Source organism: Notothenia rossii (assembly GCF_949606895.1).
Source record: "Notothenia rossii genome assembly, chromosome: 1".
NCBI lineage: Eukaryota > Metazoa > Chordata > Actinopteri > Perciformes > Nototheniidae > Notothenia > Notothenia rossii.
The window spans coordinates 69,196,560-69,224,546 of NC_136912.1; the positions used below are offsets into that span (position 1 = coordinate 69,196,560).

General features: G+C 40.3%; 2 protein-coding genes across 2 annotated transcripts in view; one reads left to right on the top strand and one right to left on the bottom strand.

The window, feature by feature from the left end:
* Positions 1–16,414, top strand: part of exoc2 (exocyst complex component 2) — a 54,705-nt gene extending 38,291 nt beyond the window's left edge. Inside the window, exons 12-28 of the mRNA XM_079687100.1 lie at positions 1,503–1,616; positions 1,995–2,119; positions 4,511–4,579; positions 4,699–4,856; positions 4,976–5,097; positions 6,505–6,566; positions 6,909–6,989; positions 7,622–7,681; positions 8,456–8,517; positions 8,593–8,662; positions 10,153–10,269; positions 11,803–11,944; positions 14,842–14,897; positions 14,980–15,102; positions 15,404–15,465; positions 15,778–15,837; positions 15,912–16,414. Coding sequence (XP_079543226.1) covers positions 1,503–1,616; positions 1,995–2,119; positions 4,511–4,579; positions 4,699–4,856; positions 4,976–5,097; positions 6,505–6,566; positions 6,909–6,989; positions 7,622–7,681; positions 8,456–8,517; positions 8,593–8,662; positions 10,153–10,269; positions 11,803–11,944; positions 14,842–14,897; positions 14,980–15,102; positions 15,404–15,465; positions 15,778–15,837; positions 15,912–16,005 — 1,577 coding nt within the window. The 3' untranslated portion in view covers positions 16,006–16,414. The remainder of the gene's footprint in view (positions 1–1,502; positions 1,617–1,994; positions 2,120–4,510; positions 4,580–4,698; positions 4,857–4,975; positions 5,098–6,504; positions 6,567–6,908; positions 6,990–7,621; positions 7,682–8,455; positions 8,518–8,592; positions 8,663–10,152; positions 10,270–11,802; positions 11,945–14,841; positions 14,898–14,979; positions 15,103–15,403; positions 15,466–15,777; positions 15,838–15,911) is intronic.
* A 4,497-nt stretch (positions 16,415–20,911) lies between these two features.
* LOC307042988 (interferon regulatory factor 4-like) lies at positions 20,912–27,802 on the bottom strand. Its single transcript, XM_079687155.1, has 8 exons — positions 27,176–27,802; positions 26,258–26,444; positions 25,822–25,895; positions 25,039–25,177; positions 24,842–24,943; positions 24,135–24,512; positions 23,301–23,413; positions 20,912–22,207 (listed from the first exon to the last, which is right to left on the bottom strand). The coding sequence occupies exons 1-8, from the start codon at positions 27,371–27,373 to the stop codon at positions 22,043–22,045; spliced, it is 1,356 nt and encodes a 451-aa protein (XP_079543281.1). The 5' UTR covers positions 27,374–27,802; the 3' UTR covers positions 20,912–22,042.
* Positions 27,803–27,987: the final 185 nt, after the last annotated feature.

Genomic DNA, 27,987 nt, shown 5'->3' on the forward strand with positions numbered 1-27,987 from the left:
AAATACAGTTAGCAGGGCAAATACTGGGAATTGTGTTGCTTTCTTCTTGAAGGGATTCTGCAGTTTTTATTTTATCCCCATTTTTTGCTTTTCCCCAAATATTTCCTCAGCCGTCAACACCTTAAAGAACTGTAACTATTTACTATAGAAAAATGTTGGTTTACCATTGGAAATCATAACAACCTTTGAAGCCTTGAGTACTTAAAATCAGATTTAAAATATAACATTTTAAAATAATTCTACTTTTTGGGTAGAAACCAGTGAAAATCTATGTCATATATTCTGTAGCATGGTAAATAACTAATTCAAACAGGAGTCAGTGAGGTGAGTGTGTGTTTAGAAAGAAAGCAGGTGTGTGTGTGGTCAAGGTCAGTGACCCCTTGGGGAACAGGAACTCCTCCGAACCTGCAGAGAAGCATCGGACCTGATGAGGAAGTGAGCCGAGGCGCTTTGTCTTTACATCTTCAACACACATACACAGCGCTTCCCATATTTTAACCTTCAGACTTTTAGCAAGAAACAATATAATGAACTATTTGAACGCATAAATCAGCCCCACACACACCTAAACAATCCCACACACTCACACATACACTTGTGCATTCTGAGGACGCCGGGGGTTCAGCTGACACCTGGATCAACAGCAGCTCTCATCCCTGTAAAGAGAGGAAAACATCACACACTGCAGAGCTCCATGTGTGTCAACGTGGAGTGTGAGATATGAGCAAACTTCGTCTGTTTACAGACATCTGACTCAATCGAGAATTTCCTTATATTTTCTAGGCTGGAAGGCTCAACCACGTTCCCTTCTTTGCTTAGGGGTTTCTCAATACTTGCTTACACACTCCACTCAGCCGGTGACTCACCAGAACATTTTTCTGTGTGTGTCAGACACATGTTTTGGAAATGTGGCCATCCGTCTCCCTTGGTTTAGACTAGCTCCATGTGGGCGTATTGCAGCGTTGCACGAACCTTTCTTAGTTTCATTTTCATAGTTTGATCCCCTTGTGTTTCACTTTCTTTCATATTTGTCAACTTTCACCCCTTCTTTTGTTAACATATCTCATAGATTCATTACAGTAAATATATCTCCTTCACTGAGACAGGAATGTGAGGTTGTAGAAGGCCTTTCTCATTCGTCTCTGTTGCAAAGCTCCCTGTTGCCATCTAGTGGATCCCTGGTGCTCGCCTGAGGATCAGATGTAACTGAGCCCGGTTTGGCCAAAGTAAACCCGCCTCACCCCTGCGCTCACAAACCCCACGGCTCCGTTTCCTCATCCTGGAAACAAGGGCGCATTCTCTCAGCTGTGGGCCGCGGCAGAGACGGATCAGAACACAAATAAAGAAAGGCTGAGAGGGGCCAGGGAGGATTGTTTGGTGTGAAAGCCCGCCGAGCTTATTGAGGAATGTGGAATTATGAAAAATTGCTTATTTGATATCTGAAGTATGTGTTTCTTTTCACCCCCATCTCTCACCCCTCTTCTCCTTTCGTTGTCTCTCAGTGGGAGTTGGAACACTGGATTCTGAGGGGGATACCCGTCCGTCGGCCCTCGGCAGGCTGGGTCACACTGCGTCTCTACAGCGGGGGGGCAGCCTGCGAACACCGCGGCCCAGCAGTGAGCACCGCAACCACACACACACACACACACACACACACACACACACACACACACACAATCACACACACTTGGTGCTCGAGAGGGGCTTCCCTGTCTACATTTGTTTGTTTGTGTTTGTAACACTTTGTGCTTAGGGGAATCACAGAGTCGTGCATTGTGTCTACATCCGATAAAAAGTACAAACAGCCGCTGTGCCTGGAAGCGAAATATCTTGATCTTTATATTTTTGAATTACAGAAACACTGTGATATTTTCAGGCCTGTGCGGTTTGCTTCTTCACCCTTTAAGTCCCCCATCACCTCCCAGTACAGCATAGAAAATCACTGTGTGTCTTTGAGGTGTGTATAATACAGTGTGTGTGTCTCTGTGTTCCAGCCTGGCGCTCTGAAACCCCTCAGCAGGTGCAGTTTGTGGAGAAGCTCTCCGATGTGGTGATTGGTCAGTTGCCCAACTTCTGGAAGCTCTGGATCTCTTATGTTAACGGAAGTCTTTTCAGTGAGGTAAAGGCCTGAGAAGCTTTCACAGTGAAGAAAAGATATAGAATCAGAAATATGTACACAAACACAAACAGATGGGTTGACTTGAATAACAAACTCCCACTCACATGTTTTTATATTTAGATAGTTTGATATAAAATGTTCTCTGAGATTTCTCCCTCCACCCGTAAAAGGTTTAGGTATTTCCCATTTTATCTGTGAAGCTATGGTTTATTTTCTTAAATCCACAGCAAGCAGGCTCTCCATTTAACACACTGTCAACTGCCTTTTTTCTTTTGTGGACTGGCACCTTTTTTAGTGGGAATGCTGTTCCAACTAACTGTTCTTCTACGGACAACATTTTTATTATTATTCCGCCGGGTTATTTTGGCCCTCTTCTCCTCCCACATTGAACATCGCAGAAACTCCGTTCAAACATCAAAACGTTCAGCTCGGTCGGGAATCGATTGCTATTACTTTTCTCATTCATAACTTTCATAATTCCAGAGATACATCCCATAATACATCACATTTTTAACATTGAAGTCAATGGAGGAAATCTTCAACTTCAACAAATCTTCATGCGACTTCAACTGCTAACTGTTCATTCATACTTTCACTCAGAAACCTCATTCCAACTTTAAAATGTTACACATCTTTCTGACATTATTCGTGTAAAACAACTTTTTCAGACCTTGTTTCAGAGGTTTTCTTCACATTTTAACATTAACTAGAGTGCGTGATGTCACAGCTAGAGTGGAGGACAGCTTGAAATTCGCATTCATATTTTTTTTTTAAACTGCCATAATTACCAAACCCTACATTCCTGAGACATAATTTATCATGACAAATGTAGGAAAACATCTCATAGCTTGAAAAATGACAAATAATTAAGCAAAAATAATTAAACAAAATGCTTTTTGAGGGCATGAAGTGACAAAAACGTTCAACATTCCTCCATTAAACCCCATTGTAATTTCAGGCAGATATTTCCTCACGGTAGCAGCCGCACACCTTTAGTTAAACTGCCAAAAAGGCCACATTATTAACCCGAAACTACACAAAAATTACACTTCAGATACTCAACTTCCTTGACATGCTTCACGTTTTGAAATTTCACAGATATCTGTTACGGTTCTTCCACAAAACGTTCACATGTAAGAGGTTCATCTCTCATTCAGAACAAAGAAGCCTTTGAAGTCTAGGCACCTCGTTAGCTCAACTATAAACACCTGTGCAATGGAACACGATGATGTCATCACTCCAACTGACATGCTCAGAGCAGCAGACTTCAGATAGCAGTGTGCAAACAGTCCAGCCGTGAAGACATCTAAGGGACAGTTTTGAGATTTCTTCAAGTGCCGTTGCCATGGCAACACAATGGTCGCCTTGAAACACGGTTTTCTCATAACTTCAGTGAAAATACTCCAAACAGCCCAGAACTTCACAGGTTTAGTAATGATGCAGCCATCAACGCATCTAAGCGTAGTATGGGGTGTCATCAAATGCCGTTGCCATGGCGACAGCCCACTCGCCATGAAACACGATGTCCCTTTAACTCCTCTGAAAATTGTCAAAAAGTGCTATAACTTCACATGTGTGCTAACAGTCCAGCCGTGAAGACATCTACGGGACCGTTTTCAGATTTCTTCAAATGCCGTTGCCATGGCGACAGACCACTCGCCATTAAAAACAATGTCGCTGTAAGTCCAATGGACACGGTCCAATCGTCCCCCAATCTTCACTTGTATATCACCGGTCCATGCTTCAACAGCTCTATGCCAAATCTGAGATCTCACCATATGCCGTTTCCATGGAAACGCATCCCTCGCCCACAGCCCAAAACTTCACAGGTTTGGTAACGATGCAGCCGTCAACGCATCTAAGCGTATTATGGGGTCTCGTCAAATGCCGTTGCCATGGCGACAGATCCTTCGCCATCAAGTTAGTTCAGAAGTTGGCAGTTCAAATATTCTGCTGCTTTTCCAAGCCTTTTCACTTTCTTTTCTTCTCTCATCACACATTCAAGCCCCCTGTGTTCATGTATCATTTCAATCTAAATTCTTCACTTTCTTCTTACACATTACATTTCAGCATAGCAGTTTAACGTCAGCTTTTCAGCATAAAGAATTCCCACTAGCAATTTCTTCAGGAATTGCATTCTCTAGTTGTGTTTGATACCCAACTGCAGCTTTTTCTTACAAGCATCAATTAATATATCTTTAAGGGATTTCCATTTTGTTTTGAACCTCTTATTAAATGTTTATCAGAACATTCAGGGAGCCTGCAAACTGTGTTTAAGTTTAGGGAATTGTTATTTTACTGGTCTAACAAAAGAACTTCAAGTAAATGCCAAAACATTTACTATTTTCAGATATATTAACCAATTCTTCTTCTTTTTTTTTCTTCCTGCAGACTGGAGAGAAGTCTGGGCAGGTGGAAAAGTCCAAGAAGAATGCCAGACAGAGGCAAAATGATTTTAAAGTATGGTTCTTCATTTTGACTGTTTACAAACAATGTATTTTGAGCCTTTGACTCATGCATTTGGTTTGCAAAAAAAGACACCTGAACCTTGTTGTTTGTACATCTCACTGTATGTTTAGAAAATGATCGAGGAGATGACCAATCGGCTGGTGAACCTGGTTCGGGGGGCTCTCCTCCCTACCACGCTGCCACAGGGGGATCTGAGTCTTTACGGAGGCTGGGAGAACAAGACGGAGCTGACTGGAGCCTGGCTCACACAGATCATACACACCGTCAGGTTGGGATATGTTTAGTATGTCCAGCTTTCACATGGTTAGATGCAGGAGTATTTCTAACCTCATGCCCCTCGCACCATTTAAAGACCCCTCTCTGTTGCCTCTCTTGTCTCTCGTCCAGGGCTTGTCACGAGGCCATGTCTGCTCTGGAGATCCCTAACGACCTGCTGCAGGTGATCCAGGATCTGCTGCTGGATCTGAGGGTCCACTGCCTCATGGTGACTCTGCTGCACACCACTGAGGGTAAGGGAGGCTGGTAGAGCTGGACCAGTGATGGATAACAGAGGATATGAAATGTGTCCTGCCATATATAGACATGCATGGCATATCCTCCCTGACAGCGCACATTTCACAGCTAAAAAGGGAAACTTGAATGAACTTATTGATCATCTAAATTAACATCTTTTAAACCCTAGTGTAATTTACAAAAAATAAATAGTTTAATCTAAAGCCTTATGTTAATAAGCCAAATATTCAAACCATAATGATCTTAAAGTAAAAGTGGCTCTAACACAGATGGTTGGTGATCCTCATGAAAACTAACACGATTTTTCAAATGATCAGTAATGACCTGATGCGCATGTCATGTTTGGAGATGCACCAATAGCATTTCTTTTAAATGTCCTTATCGCTGGTTTTTATTTCCTTTTATTTCTGATCATTATTAATGACAGTATAAAAAAACACTTTTTGTTTGTATTCCATATTATTCTATTCTACATATAAGCATAAAAGCAGCTGATTGTGCACCTATATCATGTTAGTTTGTAAAAAGTGCTTAAACACTACATGAAAACAATTTAATTGCTCTATTAATTGGGCTTTTGTTTTTAAAATAGAAAACGTAACAATAAAAAACAAGAGCTTTGTCCAAATTATACTCAACCTACTAATTCACTAGAAAACTCAAAACCGGATGGATAAATGTTGACCACAGTTAAAACAAGAGGGTCTTGGGAAACTAAAGAATAAATGTGTTTTTTTAGGAACACTTGGAGCTCTCTTTTGTGAAGTGTAATGCCTGTGTCATATTGAAGTCACTATTTGGTTGATGTATGTTTTGTATTATGTCCTGTTTGCACAGAATGGTGGAGCACATTAGTGTCAGCGAAAAAGCTGTACATGTTTAACCATTAGTATGTAATATTATATATAAAGTAAACACTGTATCAAATATTTAGATGTTTTGAATTGGGACACGGTCCAAACTGAAGATTTATATAATCGATCTTCTTCTGCAAAAACCCACACAGATCTGTCCTTGCTGTCTTCCTCTATTTGGAGTATTTGGAGGTCATTGACTTTAACTGTCACCTTTACCTCACACAACTTCCAGGATTGTAACGGAGAAAGTGTTATGAGACTAAAACCAGACATGCTCGGTTTCACTTGTGGTTGGTCATGGTCATTTTGAGAAGAGTGACTGGTTTTCACTTAACTTTCCGCACACACTCATCCAATTGTGGTGTTGTCAAGAAACTTTTTATTTTTATATCATCTGGTGGTTTTCACTCAGAAAATAAATTCAAATGTTTTGATTCTATTGTCCCTTTGTGAAAGCAATCATATATTAAAAAAAAAAGTTCTATCTGGAGACATTTTTAATAATTTTTCATATTCATTTTTATATCTGTGCTTTTTGTGTGTCAGATGTCAAGAGGCTCGCTGAGAAGGAGGACTGGGTCGTGGATAATGAGGGAATTACCAGCCTGGTAAGGATGTGTAAATACATAAAGCAGATTCATAATAATATATAAAATACATACTCAAGTTATCTACATGTTGGATACACATTTAAAAACAAAATTCAATTTCTATTCAGCTGCTTTGTTAGTTCCTTTTCTCTTCAAAAACATGACATTTCCAAAATGTGAGTGTCTAGTAGAGCATTCTATCTGACGATTAAAGAAAATATCATTTGCGTTTCTTCCGTTTTTCACTTTATTTCCACATAATGTATTTGCATCCTTACTTAGCATGCAGATTAAAATGTAAGCCTCTTCTCAGGAGTTAGTTTTTGTAAACTATGTCGATGTTCTCATGTTTTTTTGCAGCCTTCCCAGTTTGAGCAGTGCATGATCCTGATGCTGCTGTCCCTCAAAGAGCCGATGGAGATCAAACAAGGAGAAATGAATGTGAGGAAATCACCTGCAATCAGCAAGCAAATACTATCAAGTATTTATTATTAACTCAAGTAACTCATTGGTTATCATTGAATCTTTGTTTATGAATGTAAACATAATCATTTGTTTCTATCACACTTTGAATAGCTCATACTCAATATGTCTGCTCCGTTGCTCCACTGAGCATGGGTCGAAGAAGAGAATGAATAACGGAAGCGATAACATTGTCAAGCCTGCTCAATCTAATCCTCTGCGATCCCGACTGCAGCTGTATTTAAGGAGATGTAACTGCAAACAAGCTCTGATTGTATCTTTAGTATTTGCATTTGTGGCAGTCATTCATCTTTAGGTGCCCGTCTAGTTCCCTCAGATGGAGAATGATCAGTGGGCAAAGCAGTCCTGATTATGATTTGAGTCACCAATGTCCTATAATTAATAAAGAAACTGCAAAGCAACCTAAGGAAACTGTGCTCTGACAAAGAAACAGTCATGATACTGCTCTGTTATAGGGACAATTAAAAAATAGGGATAGCAGATCACATTGCTTAACATGCCAATAAAACACTCAAACAATTGTCTGATTTTTAAGTATCTTGAAGAGGATACTAGCACTCTCCTGATGTGCCTCACTGTGTTGTGTTCAGGTGCTGCAGATAGACCAGGTCCAGGATCAGGCCACAGAGCTCAGTGTGGGCATCATGAAGGTAAGATCTATCAGCAGCAAACAACAACAAATATGGTTAAATCATGGAGGTTTTCACCATCACATTAATGACGTGAAGCCAACCTGAAAGCCTGCTATGCAGTCTACCAACTTGTAGCTCTTATTCGTACTGTGAAATCATGGGCCACTTGAGAGAACATTACGGTAATTACATATGTGGCTGTCAATGCATTAAAGAAAATAGCAGAAGCACTTAAAAATGTGCTTCTGACTTGTTAGATCATTTTCAGAGTGTCTTGAAGTCCAAAAGTCGAAGGTAGATGTAATCATTTCCAAAATTCACAACATGTTTTTACAGATAGATAGATAGATAGATAGATAGATAGATAGATAGATAGATAGATAGATAGACAGACCGATAGACCGATAGACCGACAGAAAGATACAATAAGATACAAATATAATCACATTCAAAAATTAACATTAGCGGCAAGTGTAAGAATACAAATTGAGATTGACACTAGGAGCAAGTATATACAATTTTCCAATAGAAAGACATTGGATTGAGTATTATAACTGTGTAAATAGCTGTCTTGCAAATTGTTCTGGGTTATGGAATTGTCTACGAACATATTCAACAAACACAGTGTGACATGTAGTACACTATTGTTTTCACAGTGTAAATGCACCATGCAACTATTACATCTTATCAGTAATATCCGGTATCTATGGAAACACCTCTTAATCTTTATCGCCTACAGTAAGACATGAGTATGGCACCTATTTTTCATAATTCTGTTTATTTTCCATGCAGGTTTTCATAAACTGCTTGGAGCACCTGAGCACTAAAAGTGATGGAGATATTGATGCATCTCAGTAAGTATTGGGATGATATATTATAGTGTGCTTGACTCTGAAAACATGTTGAATAAATATTTTCTGTGTGTGCAGCAACATTTCAGTGGACCTCTCCTCGCCGGTTCGTTTTTCTGGAATTCACGAGGGCTTCAGCCCAACATCTGTAAGCGTGATGGGTTTTTTATTATTTCCTTTAAACTGTTTGGGGTTAATACACCTGAAATCCCACATCTGGCAGCGTCACCAAAGCGTGGGCCCGCTCTCCTTTACACAACAGGACCAACGAGTGTCTCACTCAAACCACCAAATGTTATCAGGCTGTTTCCTGGTTGTGGACAAGAAGCCTATACGTCCTCATTTCCTGTAACTACTTTGAGATGTTAGTGAAGGGGGTTAAAAAGGAGGGGAGGGCGAGGAGTAGGAGGAAGAGCGGGGCGTAGAGTGCTTCTGGTAAAGGGAAATGGAGCGAGGTGCGTTTGGGGTTTCCCCTGCCCAAGCAAGGGTAAGACAGACTGAATCGAATAAGTGCGGCTGACCAGAGAGGTGTCAATCATGATATGATATCTATTGTTTAGCTACTTGAAACCTTCGCATACAATCGCAGAGAATTACTAGAAAGTGATCAGTTTACGCCCATCAAAGTCTCCTATCTCGTCTGTAGTTTTGCTAAAGATTCAAAATAACTGGCTTCAAATGCAAACATGATTTGTGGCTTTCAAAACAGATCAGTTGTCACTCTTTTCAGTGATCGATTGATCGTGTCTAATCTTTTGTATGGATTATCGTGTGTCTGCGTTATGCTGTATGTTCGCGAGTACCAATTTAGACCATGCGCATTTGGACCATTCGAAACATGAATAATATAAAACACTTTAGGGGATTTGGGGAATTTAGGATATTTTTGCAAAAAGAAGGCATTTTTTTCAAAGTGATTGCATTTTAGTATTGAGAAAGTTTAAAAATGTTAGAACGTTTTTGCAAAATCAGTCCATTTTAGTCAGTTAAGGACACTTATAAAAGTAAGGACATTTTTGGAAAGTAAAGACATTCTAGTTAAGTGGGTATATTTTGAGTTGGAAGTTGGTACATATTTTATATAAAGTTGAGGACATTTAAGGAAAAGAAGGACATCCTCTCTCCTTCAAAGGGCTGTTCAATAGTTACTGTATCCTGGGGGATTCTGTTTAATTATTTTAAACATTTTCACGAAGTTGATTATCAGGCAATGAATGTAATAACGGTGTAATAACGAGCTCTATTGGTGTAAAACAATGCAATATGTGTGTAACATGGGTGCAACATGGGTGTAATATGGCTGTAACACATGCTGTATGCAACATGGGGGGAATGTGGGTGGAATAGGTGTGGACTGTGTTTTATGATTTTCAAAGAGAATCATGAAATTATGTAATTTTAGACTAGATACATTAGGAAATAGCAAAAGAAATGTTCTTGTGCTCGTCATTTAAGGGTAAGGTTAGACTTAGAGTTAGATTTAGGGTTTTGGTTGTGCATGTAGTTGTGATGGTTAAAGTCAGGGGCTATGATAGATAGATAGATAGATAGATAGATACTTTATTATCCCAATTTGGGAAATTCTTTATGAGAGTCCTTGCAAGTATTAAAGTAGAAACATGTATTTTGTGTGTATAGGAGCAGCGTCTACTGATCATCCTCAGTAACTGCCATTACCTGGAGAAACACACCTTCCTGAACCTGGCGAACTACTTTGAGAAACACGGCCTGACAGGCACCGAGAAGATCACACAGGTCAGTTAAATCTCTGTGTCTTACCAATAGAGTCCTCATTGTGTGTCATGATGCTGATGAGAAGTGTGTCGGCTTGTCATTGACATCAAAGGGACCCTGAAGGTATGACTCTTTTCTTTAAAATAAAAAAAGTAAAGGTCATTGTCTTAGAAGCTCACTTCTGCATTTGCACTCCTTTCTTTTCTTCACACGCTCTCACAATGACTAATGGCTGATTCACAAAGCAAAGAAGAGTTCGGTTGGTTTTCCAGTAATAACCGGTTAACTCGATTTCTTTGAAAGATTCAATTATGTATTGGTGTAGAGAGCAATTATTAGTATTTAGAGAACAAGATATTATTTAGAAATTCTGATATTAGTTTTAATTAAACAGAGGTTTTAAAAATAAGTTACATTTCCCATCATGCATCTATCACACAGCTGCCTCACTGTATGGTGCAATTAACTCTGTAAATAAAGGCAGCATTAAAGCAGTTCCATTTGACATGAAGGTTATGCACCTCTCATTGCATAGGCACAAGTCAATGCATAGGCACAAGTCAATGTTATTGAGATGATGTTACCAAAACATGACAAAGATTATTCTAATTCCAATCAGATACAGATGTTAATTCAACAATCAAAAACACAAATAAAACATATTTTTTTACACATTTTGGGTGGTTCATGGTTGAGCATTCTCATTTTATTTTTATTTTTATATGATTCTTTTTAGATACATTTGTCATATTGTGAGTAAGAATGCTTTAGTCGAAGAGTAGGTAAATGAGAGAGCTAAGGCATTAAAGCTCTCTAAAGAAGTCCTAAGTCACTTTTACCAACCCATCTATATCCCAACTGGAAGTATAGACTTATTCCGTAGGTTTGTTTGTCTGTTGTACACCAGTTTTACCGAAAAAATATCCGCTCGATCTTTATTAAACTTAGTATAGGTTTGTGGCTCGGGCCAAAAAAGGGAACGCTTTTAGTTTTTAGAAGAGAGAAACACTAATTAATTTTTCGCTTGGTTTACCTTTGTTGCCCTTCTAGTTTTTAATATATCATATCAAGCCATACACACACATCTGTTATATGTCGACAGATGTGTACAATACTTCTTAAGACATTTAAGACCACAACGATAATCATATGAGATCGATTATGAGGTATATATTTATTCCTACAGTTTTATCGCCTGCTTCAACTTGGCGATACAAATAATGAGACATACACTAATATTAATCTTAATCCCAGAGGGAAAATTCAATTTACACATCACACACATTGGCCCAAAATAAACATAGGCAAAAACAGGACCTAAACCCATTATTAGAGAGGTGTCCACACGAGGGGGAGGCGCCCAGAGAAGGTGGTGCCTTGCTCAAGGACACAAACTAGCACCTCTCCATTTAGCATTCCACTCTCTATACTCGGTCCGATTGGGATTTGAACTGACCACCATACAGTCTGAGATACTGCCCCCCATAAAGATACATTGTGTACTTGTATATCTCCACTTTGTTTAAGTAACACTACTTTTTCTTGGTGTTCCAGGTGAGTATGGACGCAGTCCGAGGGCTGGACAGAAAACTGTTTGAGGCTTACATCGAGAGACGTGCCGACCCGATCGCTGGCTCTCTGGAGCCGGGGATCTACGCTGGGTACTTTGACTGGAGGGACTGCCAAACACCTACAGGTACTGCACCGCCATGATAAAACCTGGAGCGTCTGAGATGACAGGGAAAATCCCCGGCGGCAACCACTATCTGACCCCATTAATCTCAGAATTTAGCACTCCTGTGGGATGAGAACTTGATGTCTCTGGTTTGACCTTTTTGTTGTGGTTGTGGTTGTTGTGTGTCGTGTGTAAAGTACGGCTCTTTGATGGCTTACTGTAAACACCCCTGAGATCTCTCTGCTGGTCCCCCTAAACGTCTCCTGGCCTTTGTGTCGTGCTGTGGGAGTGCACATGAGTTTGACTTGTTCTCATCAGATGCAGCAAACCCAGGTGAAACTTAAATGTGTATGTGTGGTTTACCTTAGCACAGGATGTGAGGCAACAATAGCAATGTGTGAGTGTTTCTAGGTGGGCAGCAGATCATCACACAAAAGGCTGTAATGAACGAAAGTAGGGTTGGCTCTGGTTTGTTCCTGCTGGTGTGTGTTTGGGCCGCATGTGAAACAGGAACATTTGGAATCCAAACCGCAGTTCTAGGATATGATACTTTCACTTGTTGCATTTGGTGTGTGGGTGCTGCAGCAAGGCATTCAAAATCCAGTTTCACTACTTTCGGTCTGTTGTTGCTTCTGGTTGTTAGAGGGTATTAAATGTTAGATTTTAATATTTTTCTCATAGAACAGACTAAAGTCATAATAATACACTTCCAGTTCCATTTATTTGCATTATCTTGATCTTTGCGTGCAGCTTATCACTCTTTTCAGAGGCAAACATACCATGAAGCAATACAAAATAATAACAACATCCCCCCTGAGTAACCTTTCTATCATGAATGAATGTGGCGTCAATGTTTCTGATAAATATCGTTAATCAGTAAATCTTTGAAGATTTCTCTGAACAACCACTTCCATTCGCCACGTACTGTTGTATATTCACACGTACGTATTCACTATATACAATACAATACCAGATGTTATCTAGTAAAATGAAACATGAAAGTGGTGTGGGCCGACTGCATTGCCTTATTTGGCCTAAAGTGCGGTAGAAAACATTATAAGTTACTTTCAGTGTGGACAACGAAATTCTTCTCCCTGAATCAAATGAGTAATTAAATATTTTTTACCTAATCCGAATATTTTGAAATTGGTATAATAAAGTAGAGAGAAACAATGTTTGATTTTAAAGGGGCCCTATTATGCATCTTGGGGTTTTCCCTTTCCTGTAGTTTGTTATGTAGGTTTGTTTGCCTGTAAATAGTCTGCAAAGGCTCAAATGTAAAAGTTCTATCCAGAGGGAGTTTCTCTCCAACACTTGTGACCAATCACAACAGAGCCGGAAAGCTAACCAATCAGAGCAGACTGGGCTCTGGTTTCAGACAGAGGGTGAAAAGAGGTGCTGCAGCAAAGGCAGTATGAGAAAGATAAAGGCCTTTTTGAACATTGAAGCATGGAAACATGTCACCGTAGAAGCACAACATCTGTTTGTGTTTTTAACGCTAATGAAAATCAGAAATACAAAAATGTATGCCTTTATTTGTCAGTGATAGTGGAGAGAGAGTCAGGGAATGATTCACAGCTTAAGGTCTCACCAGCGAGAAGTCAAACTCGACACCTGCTGATCGGGCCCTTCGATATGGCGTCTGCACTAACCACTCGGTTATTGGGTTTTCCCGTATGCACATTTTTAATGTGGCAGAAAAACTCTTGTCCTGCGTTTTGGTATCACTTTCTTTGAAACCTTTTACTTTGAGATATCCAAATGTCAGGAAAATCCTTTCACCAAAGCAACAAACGGCCAGGAGCGGCAGAACTGAATTCATGCCCTCAATCACAGCTAGGAATCATCCTGAAAGGGCAAAACACATGCTGTAGTCATCAATTTACTAGGGCTGTCAGTCGATTAAAATATTTAATCGGGATTAATCGCATGATGTCCATAGTTAATCGCGATTAATCGCAAATTAATCGCACATTTTTTATCTGTTCTAAAAGTTCCTTAGAGGAATATTATTCAAGTTTTTAATACTCTTATCAACATATGAGTGGACAAATATGCTTTATGCAAATATTTGTTTATTATCATTGGAACAATGACAAATATTCTCCTGAATATTCGAAACACAACAACCTGGAACCTCTCTCTCTCTCTCTCTCTCTCTCTCTTACACTCTCTCCCAACCCTGTCTACTTCTCTACACTGAGCCAGTTGCTCAAACAGACAAGCCTGTTTACAGTTGTCGGCGAAATACCGCTCCTCTGTCTTCATCTTCAGTCAAAGCATGAGACTGAAGTTCCCACTGTGGGTCGAAATAATGCGCTGTGATGTGCAGTCGACACGTTGGATGCGATCCGAATGATCTAACGCAGCCCCTCGTCCTCCACAATGTTAAGTCTCCCCGGCAAACTTTCAAGCGTGGTCTGCCGCAAGCGAGCGGTAGGAGCGGGGCTGTCAGCATCAGCTGTGTGCTTGGCTTGCTGTTTCAAACACCTTTTTTTGTATCCATATCTCTCGCTAGAATCTCCCACAATCTAACTAACAACAACAACAACGTCAAGCCTTTGGGCTCTGAAACTACGGGGCGGGCCGAGGACAAATACACATGCGTTAATCGCACGTTAAAATAAATAGTGGCGTTAAAAATGTTTTGCGTTATTAACGCGTTAACTTGACAGCCCTACAATTTACACATGTAAAATTACACCATTTATTTTGACATTTCGACCTTGGATCTCTTACTGTAGATGTGCCTGAAGATTGACACTCAGTTCTTTGACTTGCTAACTTTCCCCCATTTTCTGGGTTTAAGCCTAATGTGTATCTGCATGGTGATATGAACTTGCGTCCAGTTAGCTTTTAGCATAATATCCTCCCTTGTATCTGGATTTATGTTCATGTTTTGCCCTTTTCTGCCTCAGGTGTAAGGAACTACCTGAAGGAAGCTCTGGTCAGCATCATCACAGTTCATGCTGAGGTAAATACAACCTTGTCTTGTTGATTCTACTTTGATCAAACCCTGTGCTAACCAGCAGTTTCCATGCTTTAACCTTTCTCAGGTCTTCACCGTGTCTAAGGACCTGGTTCCTCGGGTTCTTTCTAAAATTGTCGAGTCAGTTGCGGACGAGATGTGTCGTCTTATGCAATGTGTATCATCCTTCAGCAAGAACGGAGCCCTGCAGGTACACCACACACACACACACACACACACACACACACACACACACACACACACACACACACACACACACACACACACACACACACACACACACACACACACACACACACACACACACACACACACATTTATAGAGCCGTTTATCACTCATAGTACGACCCTGACTCATAAGTGGACCATCACACTGGTTGGGGGATTTACCATGTCGTTCCTGATAATGCCATATTTCACTTCAAGCTGCCAACTGCTGACAGTTAGACGTTCATTTGATTTTCTTTCTTTTTTTTTTATAACCCCTTCAGGCTCGTCTTGAACTCTGTGCTCTGAGAGACGCCATTGGTGCCTACCTAAACTCTGAAAGCAAGTAAGTTAAACACACACACACCCGTTCACATTTGCCCAGTGATTTATGGCAGCGAGTGTCACACACATAAATCTTAGCAGTCGCACATCCCTCACTACAATCCCTATTTATGTTACTTGGTGGGCTATGGAAAGGAAGTGAAAGTAATCTGGTTCTGCTGTGTGCACGCACTGTGGTGTCCCCATATGTGTGTGTGTGCATACATGTGGGGAGGTGTGTGCATGCTTAGACTTACAACTGTATTTTTTGCTTTCCCTTGTTCATCAATGTGTTGTTTTCTTATCATTTTTCAACTGGGCATCTTGTTTCTAGTGCCAGCTTCAAACTGGCTTTGGACGCCCTTCCTCAGCTACACAGCGGAGCCGATAAGAAGTGGGTTACTCATAACATTTATATTTTTTTGTGCTTTAAAGATTACTTTAACATATTTTTATTTCTCCCACCAGGTTGTTGGAAGAGCTGCTGAACAAGTTTAAAAGCAGCATGCAGCTCCAGCTCACCTGCTTCCAGCCCTCCTGTATCCAGCCTGTTAAAAGATAAACTCCTTTCACTCTATCTGGCACTTTTCCTTATCTTATCTCTGTGTGATCAGCTAATGAACTATGGCAGTTTCTTTTCACTGATCACTTCACTGGTTTACTCATCGCTCTATTTCGGTGTCACTTCCTACTTCTGCTTCACCAATGTTCATCTAATCGCAAAGACACGAAATGAGTTGATTTCATTGTTACTGTGTAGGACAGTCCCAGTCTGGCTGGTTATGCTAATCACATAGGGCTACTCAACAGGGAGTGTGCAAGAGGCTAACTAGGTAGTTTCGAGAAAGTTATAGACTGTAACCATGATGGAGTCGCCGTGTCTCAGACTGAAATATTTTTTCTAAGTTGATGTTGATGCTTTATACCGTGCCATCTCCAATACCCAATAAATACAAAAAATATGGTTAAAACTTTGTTTTCTTCTGACCATTTCTGACAGTCTTTATCTGCGGATCAAGCCTGGTTTAAAATCCCCTTAGTGTTACCGGGGCAAAGGTGTGCGTGACACTACGGTGACAAATGTTATGTCTTCCGGTTGTATTGCTATAGTGCAAAGCCTCCGCAAGTTTGGACTTCACGAGAAACAAAACAACGTAATTAAAAAAAATTACTTTTCTTGGTCTTCTACGGCCCAGTCCAATTTTCACAGGGACAATAGAAAACTGAATGCATTAAACTCACTATCAACGCATCCACGAGACACCCCATGTTCTATCTCTAAACGCAACATTGTAAACAACAAACCTGTGGAATTCTCTCTATTCGATAGAGGACATAATATGCCCATACTGTGACATGTTAACATGCTTTAATGTTCAAAAAGCACCTCTTTTCACCCTCTGTCTGAAACCAGAGCCCAGTCTGCTCTGATTGGTTAGCTGGCCGGCTCTGCTGTGATTGGTCAACCCGCTAAGAGATGTCCCACCCCTTAGCCTATCACAGGGGTCTTCAACTTTTTGACCAAAAGAGCTATTTTGTCCCCTTTTCCAACAATTTGTTTTGTCTGGAGCCGCAAAACATATTTGATAGCTTATAAAGTTGTATTTATTGTTATATCATAGACAAAAACTACAGTTTTTTTGCATTTATTATTTATTACATTATAAAACTGTTAACCTCTAATAAGAAACAAAGAACTCTTATAAGGAGAAGAAAAAGAAATGCACAGGCCTACTTTAAAATAAATTAAACTCAGCACTTGGCTAGTCCTCTGCACATTTGAAGGAAAAAAAATCCAATTAAAATTGACCCACTTTGAAACAAATCAAACACATACAGTAGCTGCACCCTAAAAAGAGTTAACTGATTGAATTATCAGCTGTCTTTCTCTTCCGTTTTTCTCTTCGATACGTAAAGGCTGCAGCACCTTTAACAACTTCTCTCTACATATCAAACATACCGGTAAACCAGCATCGTTTGCTGTGAAACATATAACTCTGTCCACGCAGAATTAAATCCTGTGTTCCTCCGATACTTTTCTTTGATTTATCCATAGTTCGCTCATCGAGCCGGGGGTCAGGCTATTCACCTGCAAGAAAAGGCGCTGGTGCGGGAACGTAGCAGGATCTGACGCATATTTTAGTTGACCTAATTAAAACCGTTTTGTTTTTTATTTATGTGTCACAGTATCACCTTAATATACAAGATACGAAAAATGTTCAACCATGCAACAAAATAGAAATAGTCCTACAAATACTTTTATTTAATTTCCTTCTTATTTATGTCAAAACTCAAGGGAGCCAGAGCAGAGGGCTTAAAGAGCCGCGGGTTCCCGACCCCTTTAGCCTCACATACAAAGTGTTGGAGCACTAGCCAGAAGTGTGAGCGTTACACAGTGATGTCATTATGTTACAGAAGTAAATAAAGGAGTCCAATGGAGGCCTTTCAGGCAGGGAGAGTGTGTGGAAGAGAAACTCCTCATGGAGGGAACTTTGAGATGTTAGAACATTTACATGCACTAAATCCTAAATAACACACTACAGTAAGGGAAAACCCCAATAAGCATTATAGCGCCTCTTTAAAATGACTTGTCAAAGGTCAAATATATAGTGTTATTATGATGTGTTTAAATGTAATTTTGATACATTTCTAATTTTGGGAGGAACTTGAATTAACAGTTTTCACAGGTGTTAAAGAAGGAATTATGACCTCTTTAACTTCCTCACAAATCATTGTTTATAAAAAACTATTTTCAGCATTAATTGGTGGTTGTCTTCAAATTGCTCTTCATTTAAAGATTCTGTTGAGCTAGGGGTGTGTGGCAGGCAACATATTGCATTACATTACATGTGTTCATGTTCTAGTTATTATGTGAGAGTGGTTCTCTTTCTTTTATGATGAGACAACCCTGAAAAACCATTTTGTATCAGTGCATATTTGCAGACAGTTGGTCTGTGTGCACCTCGGTTCAAACTAGAGCCTTGAACCCATTCATCTCTGGAGCTCAGGCTCGCCGGTTAACTCATGCTTTCTGGAAGAGGACAGGGCGTGTGCAGGGTGGAGGGGAGGGGTTGTGATAAAGCCGTTATTCAGGCAGTAAGCTCACCAGAACAGGGTGTAATTGGATCCAGGATGAAGATGGTGGCAACAGAAAGTGTGATAATGGTGGTGGGTGTAATGACTTACGGTTGCGGTAGGTTTAGTCACTGAGGCAGAGGAGACAGACAGCGGCACGCCCACACCTCACAAAAGAGACTTAGAGTAAGAAATGAGTTTATCTTGGGAGGAGTTGGACTTGCTGTTGACCCATTTGATCTCCACTTCAGAATGTAAATGCACCACCTTTTACATTTAAGGTGTACAACTTTGTGTTATTGTCTACATTCATGCCCCACAGACCTTTTCTCTGTCTTGGTTTCCCATCTGCGTTTAGGGGAAGGCCGTGCAGGGCAGAAAGCAGTTGTTTTGATTCTCTGAGGTCTAAACTTAGCTCTCTGCCCTCCCACGGATTCATTCACAAAATAATTTCAAAGCCTAAAGCCTTATCCGCTTTCTGTTTACAGTAACAGAGGTGAGAAGGGGGAGTTTTTTTTATTGTTTGGTTCTGCAGGTCTCCATACCTTCAAAACATACTTTAAACTTTGATCCGTCTTGATGAGTGGGCAATTAAAAGGAATGGAGAAATGTGACACATACTTTTAGGTTGAGCTCACAGTTACTGTTATTGACTGTTTTTCGTTGAATTTATGCATCTGCGACAAAACGAGCAGACATGAAAAAGATCAGCAAGAAACACGTACAAAGCAGTCATTTATCTGGATCACTTTCTTGAGAAATACTAAACCTATTTTGCGTGTCTAACCATTATCTTAAAAAGGAAATGGTAATTTGTATCTTAATGTGATCATAAGCAGATTAAATAAGTGACGATTGGTCTTTAGTAGTTGAAAACAGTTACTTATCCAGCAAAGATACATTTTTATTATTAAAGCTATATTTCTATTTATTATCTGTTCATACACCAGCCTAAAATGATTGTTGCCCATAGGAATAGTTATTATCAAATACATGTATAAGCACTTACTTCTTCTTACAACTACATAAAAGTTTGTTATAGTAAGATATATATTACAATTTATGTATGTACAAATACTTTTTTTGCAGTAAAACAGATGCAGGAAATAATCAATGTAGTTGGAAAAACTGCAAATTGTTTGATCATGATCTGCAGGGGCGTTGGATCTCATCGGGAGATAAGACCGACAATTGTACATAATAAAAATATATATATATATATATACAGTATGTACACTCACTGGCTACTTTATTAGGTACACCTAACGCAATGCATTTAGGCATGTATACATGGTCAAGAGGACCTGGTGAATTTCAAACAGAACTTCAGAATGGGGAAGAAAGGTGATTTAAGTGACTGTGAACGTGGCAAGGTTGTTGGCTCCAGACGGGCTGGTCTGATTATTTCAGAAACGGCTGATCTACTGGGATCACAACCATCTCTAGGGTTTACAGAGCATGGTCCGAAAAAGGGAAAATATCCAGTGAGCGGCTGCGCTCTGGGCGAAAATGCCTCGTTGATGCCAGAGGTCAGAGAAGGGCCTGACTGGTTAAAGATCATAAAGGCAACAGTAACTCAAATAACCACTCGTTACCATCAAGGTACCACACATGGAACCTTGAAGCAGAATGATGACGCCACTGATGATCTGCCACGCCAAGTTCAATGTTTTCTCTGTGTAATGCTGAAGCAGTTTGGTCGTCTCCTACAGTGAATGCTGACTTTAAATTCTGTAGTGGATAACAAAAGATCTGGACAATAATGTTTTTTAGAGATATTCAAGCATCAGTTGTTGTTTTTTTATGTATACTTATTATATTTTGCCATACATTTCTTAAGTTATTTTTAATTTAAGTATATAAGGTTAGCAATATTCTCAATAGTTGTCTGCTCTTTGTGTTTTATAATAACATTGCTATTTGACTGGAAAGTTGTATTTCCTTTATTTGCTATTTTCTTACATGTTATGGACTTAATAATCACGTCATCCAAAATAACTTGCAACCCTGATGTTCCGCTCATAAACTCTGTGTGAACGTGGTTTTCAGATATAACCTCTCAGTTGTTTTTCTCAGGCAACCTAATCATGTGATGACATCGTCCCTGCTCTTCTTGTAAATGATTTGGTCGTGGTGACAAATGAACTCTGGCTTATTTTGATTGTTTTCCATGAAAGTGGAAACAGACTGTAATCTGAGCAGAAATCAGGAAGGCCTTGTCTCCAGCGCGGCGCGGAAAACGTGGCCGACCTCTTCCTCTCTATCCTCCCCTCGTGATGTCATCACACATGTTTGTGACAGAGACGTGTTTGATTAACCAGCCTCTTCCTGCACATGAACCACACTTCCTGTTCAGAAGCAGCTCACATAGTTATGAACAGAGGTCGTAACAATTTTGCAATTGAACCATTTATTTTTCTTTAGAAAACAGGAATGTGTTCATTTAATGTGTCCAAACATTCACTTTAACTCTTTCTTAAAATTGATATATGCAAGTTACATTATAACAAATAGCAACTGAAATATTTCAAATGAAGTTGAAAAAGCTTATATATAAAATCTGCTCCCTGAGTTTCTCACACAAACAGCCAAGCACAATAATCATAATTCACTAAATGGTGATGATAGTGTCTCCTAGCAATAAAAAAATATTCAAAAGAGAAAATCCACACCATTCTCACCTCAGTACAGCAAATATGAAGCTACCGTCCAATGAAGATTAGCTTAGCTTAGCATAAAGACTACATATGACTAGCCTCACTCATTTAAGTGTTAAACTGTCTATCAGTAATCCCCTTTAAAGCACTGATATGGGACATTTCCTTATAAGGTTTATGTAAGTATAAAACAAGTGTAAAAACGCAGTCTTACTCAAAACCCCACAAACTGACGTTTTAAACTAAATTGTCTTTCAGAATAAACCAATAAAAAATAACATGATAAATTGTGAGCTTTAAAAAGTTGCTGGTACTGTAGGTGGATTGTGTTACCTTTAGAGATAGTCAGGCTAACCAATTTCCCGTTTTCAGTGTTTGTGCTAAGCTAATCGCTAGCTGGCTCCAGCTTCATCTGTTTACTGTACAGACTCCAGAATGTTCTCAGTTTGTTTGACAAGAAACAACATTTCCCAAATGTCTAACTATCACTTTAAGGCACTTCATTTCATCACGCAGTTTTCTACAGTACAATCGCTTAAGCTGTCAGTTTTCTTTGCATAGTCAGTATGGAAAATATCCATGGTGCCACAAAAATACAGTAAGGGGAGAAAGAATATGCAACTTTGGTTCCAGCCACACACACACACACACACACACACACACACACACACACACACACACACACACACACACACACACACACACACACACACACAAAACCCTTCATTGCAGCACTGTCACTAAACGTCCATTATCTTCATATATAACACTGTCCAAGTTTGTCCTCCTGTCTCAGTTTCCTCGTCTCCTGTGTCAAAGGTCACAGCTGCATCCTGAAGGTTTCAACAGTCCCTGAACCCACAGAGGTCACTCCTGCAGGCTGCTGCTGTGCAGATGATGTGTGATGGTCCTCTGGTAGTCCTCAGATGTGTTTATGTGGTCTGTGACTCCGGGGTGCTCGTAGCTGCGGTAGTAGTGGCCCCCCATCTGCTGGGCGTAGTACAGGAGCTGTCTGGCAAACAGCGGCTCCACCTGACAACAGGAAGGTCAGACAGGTCAGTAAAAAGGTTAAACTGTCACAATTTTACATTGCTTATAGTTTCTTTGAGCTAAGATTCGTATCAAGATATCACAACTTATTTTTAAAATCCCAAAAGGTAGGTTTTTAAAGTTAAAAATGGTAGAGGAAGTGGAAAAATGGATTGGAAAGTAGAAAAAAGAAAAATGAAAGTCTGTGTGAGTTTGTGTCATACATTTGAATCAGGGGCTAACGAAACATTTCTAAAAACCCATTTACTAGTTTTAACCTGAACTTTCAACTACAACTATTCATCTTACATTTTGTGTTTCTTTTGACAAAATACTGTTAAGAAAAACAGGGTAAGAAATTGAAAATTGGCCTTTCACGTTTTTCAGAGCTCAGAATCTCCACTTGATCTAAAAGGGGGACTATGGAGCGTAACCTATCTTGTTTTGTAACACATTTAACACTAATATAGTTCAGGCCTTGGAATAACTCCACATCTCATTTTATTTCCGAGACCCGGTGGCTTGCTCTGGTGTTGTGCTCATTGAATGCTGTTTCCCTGGATAATGGAAAGGGGACTTTTCTAAAACAATTGCTTGGTTGGTGGCTTGTTGTAAGTTGAGTTGTTACAGGAATAAGTAACTCTTAAATCAGCATTAGGGCTGCATCTAGTGACTGTTCTCCTTATGAATACATCTACCCATTATTTACCTGCTAATTCCATAATAATAAATATTTAATATCTTGTCAACTAATCACTCCCAAATAGAAATATGCTTTAATGAACACAGTCTGATTATTGGCCTGTAGCAGTCAATTGGTTGAAGCTCTACTTTTTGGATTGTTTCTCTGGGTTTTTTCTGGGTTTCAAATCTGTGTCCTAACTTCCATCATCTGAACAAATAGCAGAGATCACAGATGTGGAGGGAGAGTTGAGAGATGTGGAACTGGGCTTTTGCCTAATCTCTCTCAGAAACTGAGTTCAAAGTTTTGGAAAAATTATGACTATAAAGGAACCCCTGTCTGACTTTCAAATCCTATTTTAAAAGTTAAAAAAAGGCAAAAATGAAAGTAATATGGAGGTGGCAGGATCCTCACCTGGACTGTGAGGCTCTGTCTTTGTCTCTGTGCGTCCAGGATGTCGTCTCCAAAACTCAGCAGGACCTGGAAGCGAGGTAGAGGCCGACCATGGAGCCCGTAACTCTGAATCTCTAAAAGTCCCAGAATAGACAATATCACATTATAATCAGTTGACATAAAAAACATCTGAATTGATCGATTCACATGAATTCAGGATGGTTTCTCTTGAAGTGGCATGACCTTTGGGGTGATTCGAATGGAAAGTCCTGCTCACACCATGTATGCAAATACAATTAGCTGTCAGGCTCTTACACAGCTGGGGCTGGCTTAGCATGTGGGCGGGAGGATGAGTCTTTGAAGAATTCATGTGACTGCCGTCTCATCATGAAATACTACTTTAACAACTTTGCCCACCATAGTAATGTTGAATTTTGGGGGGAATAGTGTTTCTTAAGTTTTGTTCTTAGATGGCTTTAAGCAAAGCAGTTTACAGTAAATGAGGGGTAGTTTTTCCTCAAAGACGATTAAGACTAACAGATTAACAAAACTGTTTCAAGTTCAATTCTGCACTGCTGCCTTACTGATTTAAGTTTATCTGTAGCCCCATTGTATGCCTTTTATGAACTGTATTACTGTTACATTTAAATTCACAGAGTGGCCTCCAATTCTAGCTTCTTAAATGTGAATATCTGGTGTTTAATATTGTTGTAACTTGAATATCTTTTTATGTCGACTGCTTGTGACATTAAAGGAAATTTGATGGCATTTGAACTTGTTATAGATCATAAATAATCCAAAAGAATCCGCAGATTAAATGATTATGAAGCTAGTTGCAGCCCTTCCCTGTCTCACCTGTCAGGTAGTCCTGCGTGTGGAGGAGTTTACAGGTGACCTCTCTCTCCAGTTTGTTGAGCTTGTCTCCGTACTGGGACAGTCCTCCCTGCCAGTATACCCTGCCCGGACACATTCTGCGGGCGTAGAGTCCGTCTGGTCCCATCCACAGTAACACCCCCCTCTCCAGGGTGGAGGGGGGGCTCGGGGGACCCTCATCTGTCCTCCTCTGGGCTGAGAGGCTGTCCACAGGCAGAGGCACCACCTCGGGAACTCCTGGCGTCAGGTAGTACTTCTCATCCGGGGAGCAGGGAGTGAGGTGGCACCCCTCCGGACTGGAGGTGGTCACCTCCCTCAACAGAGCGTCCCGGAAATATACAGACACATGCAGGCGGAAGTCTGAATGGAGGAGAAGAAGACACAGGTCGATCAATCTTTTCACATTTAATATGATCACGTTTTGTAGTTTAACTTATCATTGTGCGAGGATAAGTATAATAGGGCCCCTTTAAAATAAGTAGGCTAAAGTATTTTCATTGTTTACGTCCAGGTGTAAATAGCAAACCAGTATTAACTGTTTTGTCTTAATGTGTGGCTTTATTTAGATTCTAGGGCTAAATAAGGTATGAAGTCACATCAAAATCAAATTTAGCTTAGTGTAGGAAGTCCCCTGGACCGACAGCCCTACTGATTTCAGATTAAAAAAGTGAAATTAAAGTATTTTCTACCTGAGAGCGCCTCTGCTGATCTGATGCCGGCGTCCAGTGTGAAAGGCGAGGGCTGGCTGTCAGCGGGGCCGTACGAGTAGATGGAGGCTCTGAGCTGGTATCCTGCACCCACAGAGGAACAGACAACAGATCAACACGAGCACAGAAAGGCACATGATGGAATTCTGGAGCGTACATCTGAATGTGGAGTAACATACCATTCTCTATGGACGGGCCCTGCCATGGCAGGCTGCGGGGGGGACAGGGACACTGAGGGAAGGGCAGGTCGGGCAGGGAGGCCGGCTCCTGGCAGTAATCTCTCCATCCACCCTCTGGTGTGGGCATGTACTGTGGCATCTACACACACACACACAAACATCAGTTCAACATGCACAGTTAACAATCAGTTCTGGACACCTAAAAGTTAAAAATAAATGACTCTTTTTAGAAAGAGCATTAGGGAGCACAGTATGTTAATACCGTTTTTGTTAGTACAGTTAGTATATTTTACAATGACACACTGTCCTTTTCATATAGCTGAGGGTGATATATCATGAGCCACTCTTAAATAAAAATGTTACTTTTTTTTTAAACAAAGTTTTCTAAGTTGATATTTATGTTTGGTAAATTCAAACAAATACATATACTCTCGATGAAACTAAAATCACCTTATTTTGGCTAGTCTTGACAAGCTAGAAATGCACCACCTACAATTTAAAATTATTGTAAATAACAACACAGATCAACAAGACCAGTCCTTTTCCTATGTTATGTTCTACTTGTAATATCATTATTTCCAACAGCACTTGAAGGCAGCGTCAGTGAGACTTTGGGATGAAACTCATAAACCTGTCATCTGGTGCATCCAAGGTCAGTGGAGCATGCATAGTATGCTCTCTCATTCACTCTTACTGCTGCACACCAAACCTCTCTCTCACACTCTCTCTCCCTCCCTTCCTCTGTCTCTCTAACCCACTCATTTGCATGTTTTTGAAAATCACCTGGGTCTGCAGGGCGGGGTAGGGGGAGTGCCCCTGATAACTTGGACTCAGAGGACTGTCCTCCTGCCGGGGTCCTGAACACAAGACAGAAGAAAAGAAACCTATAAACACAGAGGCTACAGAGAAAATCCACATCTCATGACATCATGCAGCGTGACCTTCACTGGTGGTTTGGTTTTTTGACTCTTCAAAAGATTTTAACTACACTGAGGAGTCATTGACCTTTATTAATCACTGCAGAGAATTTCCAACTTTTTCTCAAAAAACACAACTTACAATAACTATGTTTACCACTTATTTACAAAAAAGTTCACCCAGTTTGGTTAGCTCTTACAATTTAATATTTATGCTGCATTGCCATGTAACTCGTGGCTAATAAATAAACATTTTAAAAGCTGTATTGTTAGATATGTGAGGTGTTGGAGGTGGGACTGACTTTTCTTGGCGCCCTCAGGGATGACCCGGTACACCTTGTAGGGGTCCGAGATGTCCAACTGGCTCCTGTCCACCAGCTCATCGAAGTCATTGCTCTTGTTCAGGGCGCAGCGGAGGCGAGTTTTCCAGGTGGGGGGGTCCAACTTATCAATCCCCTCCCGGAACTTTCCTTTGAACAGCGCCCAGGCCTGCACACAGGTAACCGGGACTACTTTAAAAAACCTTTTAAAAGATAAGCCTGAGACTACAAACTTCACCGTCTAGTGTTTCAGAGCTCTCTAAAGAACAACGTTTATTCAGCGCTAATAATTAGCCGATTTATTGAGTTCTCTTTAATTAATCGATTAATTTCAATATCTCAAATGTGACGAAGTTCGGGTTTTCCACATTCTTATAGCCAATAGCCATAAGTAATCGGGTAATCTTTTCAGTTAGAATAATTGTTCAGACAAAACCAACTATTTTAAATAAGTCATATGTCCCTGGCAACTTGTGTCGACTAATTCTGACTAGGCTCTCATCCCAATGCTTAAACTATTTTCAGACATTTAATAAAATAAAATAAATTAACAAAGTTATTGTCAGACTTTTAAATTAACCGTTGCAGAATTCGGGCTTTTGCATACCCAAAAACACAATTTGTACATGAAAAACTTGAAGACATCATAAGACATTAAAAAATACGATGTTGTTATTATTTTATAATGAATTGTAGGCAAGGGTTAGGGTTTGTGAAAAATAACCATAACAAAAAATGTATCAAACGGACAATTTATTATTTCTCGTAGTCCCCTTTTGTAGGGCTTTAAAGTCATATTTTGAGAACTTTTCACAACTTAAACGCCTATTTTCATACTTTTATTCTGAAAGCCATGTTAAATTATTGCTGCATTTACAGCAGAGGATGCGGGTCTCTTACCTTGAAAAGCGCGGCATCCTCGTCGCGGTTGTAGTCCTGCTTCCCGGCGTGTTTCCAGGGGATCCGGAAGATGCTCTTCTCCTCGTTCTCCCACACCAGCCCCGGGTACTTCCCGCTGTCCACCTGCTCGATGAGCCACAGCCGCAGCTTCCCGTTCCCGCTGCTCACCGAGCCTACGTAATCCCCATCTACGTTCATCTCTGTCCGTACACACGCAAGACCACTGTAAACTCCTGCAACTCAGTTCAACGGGCTGAAATGTGTAGTGAAACTAATGCAGAGGAGTCTATTCTACTAACTGATGGTGAGCTGCTGTTATCTGTGAAACTCACAACCTGTCAAGTTTTCAAATCAATCAGTCTCAGAAAGCTCTCATCATTACGGAGGGCCCGCTTAAATCCTCCGCCTATAGCGCGTGTCGGGGGGCGGGGTCAGAGCGGGGATGCTGAGAGGACGCACCTGCTGCCCGCCCGCCTCTCTCTCTCTCTCTACTGCGAAGCTTATCTGCACACAGCGGCAGATCTCCAGTAACACACCGGGGGAAACCCTGCTGGCGTCAGTCACACAGAAGTGTCACACACCCGCACACACGGAAAATCGTGGCACGGAGACGAAAACAATTCTTTGAAACGATAAAGCTTTACGAAAAGTAGCTAGTGGTCCTGCTGCAAAAGTAAAAGGAAAGAAAAATGAGTTTGTTGCCACAGGAAGATTTTATAGGACCATTAAAAATGATACAGCTATAGGTTTATTAGAAACTGTGTCGTCTAGTTAGAATGCACTATTATATAGAAACAATTACCCAAAAGTGA

What these genes read in the sequence shown, in the direction of transcription:
- LOC307042988 (XM_079687155.1), bottom strand. Translation starts at nt 27,373, where the DNA reads ATGAACGTAGATGGGGATTACGTAGGCTCGGTGAGCAGCGGGAACGGG. An exon ending in GGGCCCGTCCATAGAGAATG is followed by an intron (nt 24,944 to 25,038) that starts GTATGTTACTCC and finishes CTGTGGGTGCAG; the next exon opens with GATACCAGCTCAGAGCCTCC. An exon ending in GACAGAGCCTCACAGTCCAG is followed by an intron (nt 22,208 to 23,300) that starts GTGAGGATCCTG and finishes TCCTGTTGTCAG; the next exon opens with GTGGAGCCGCTGTTTGCCAG.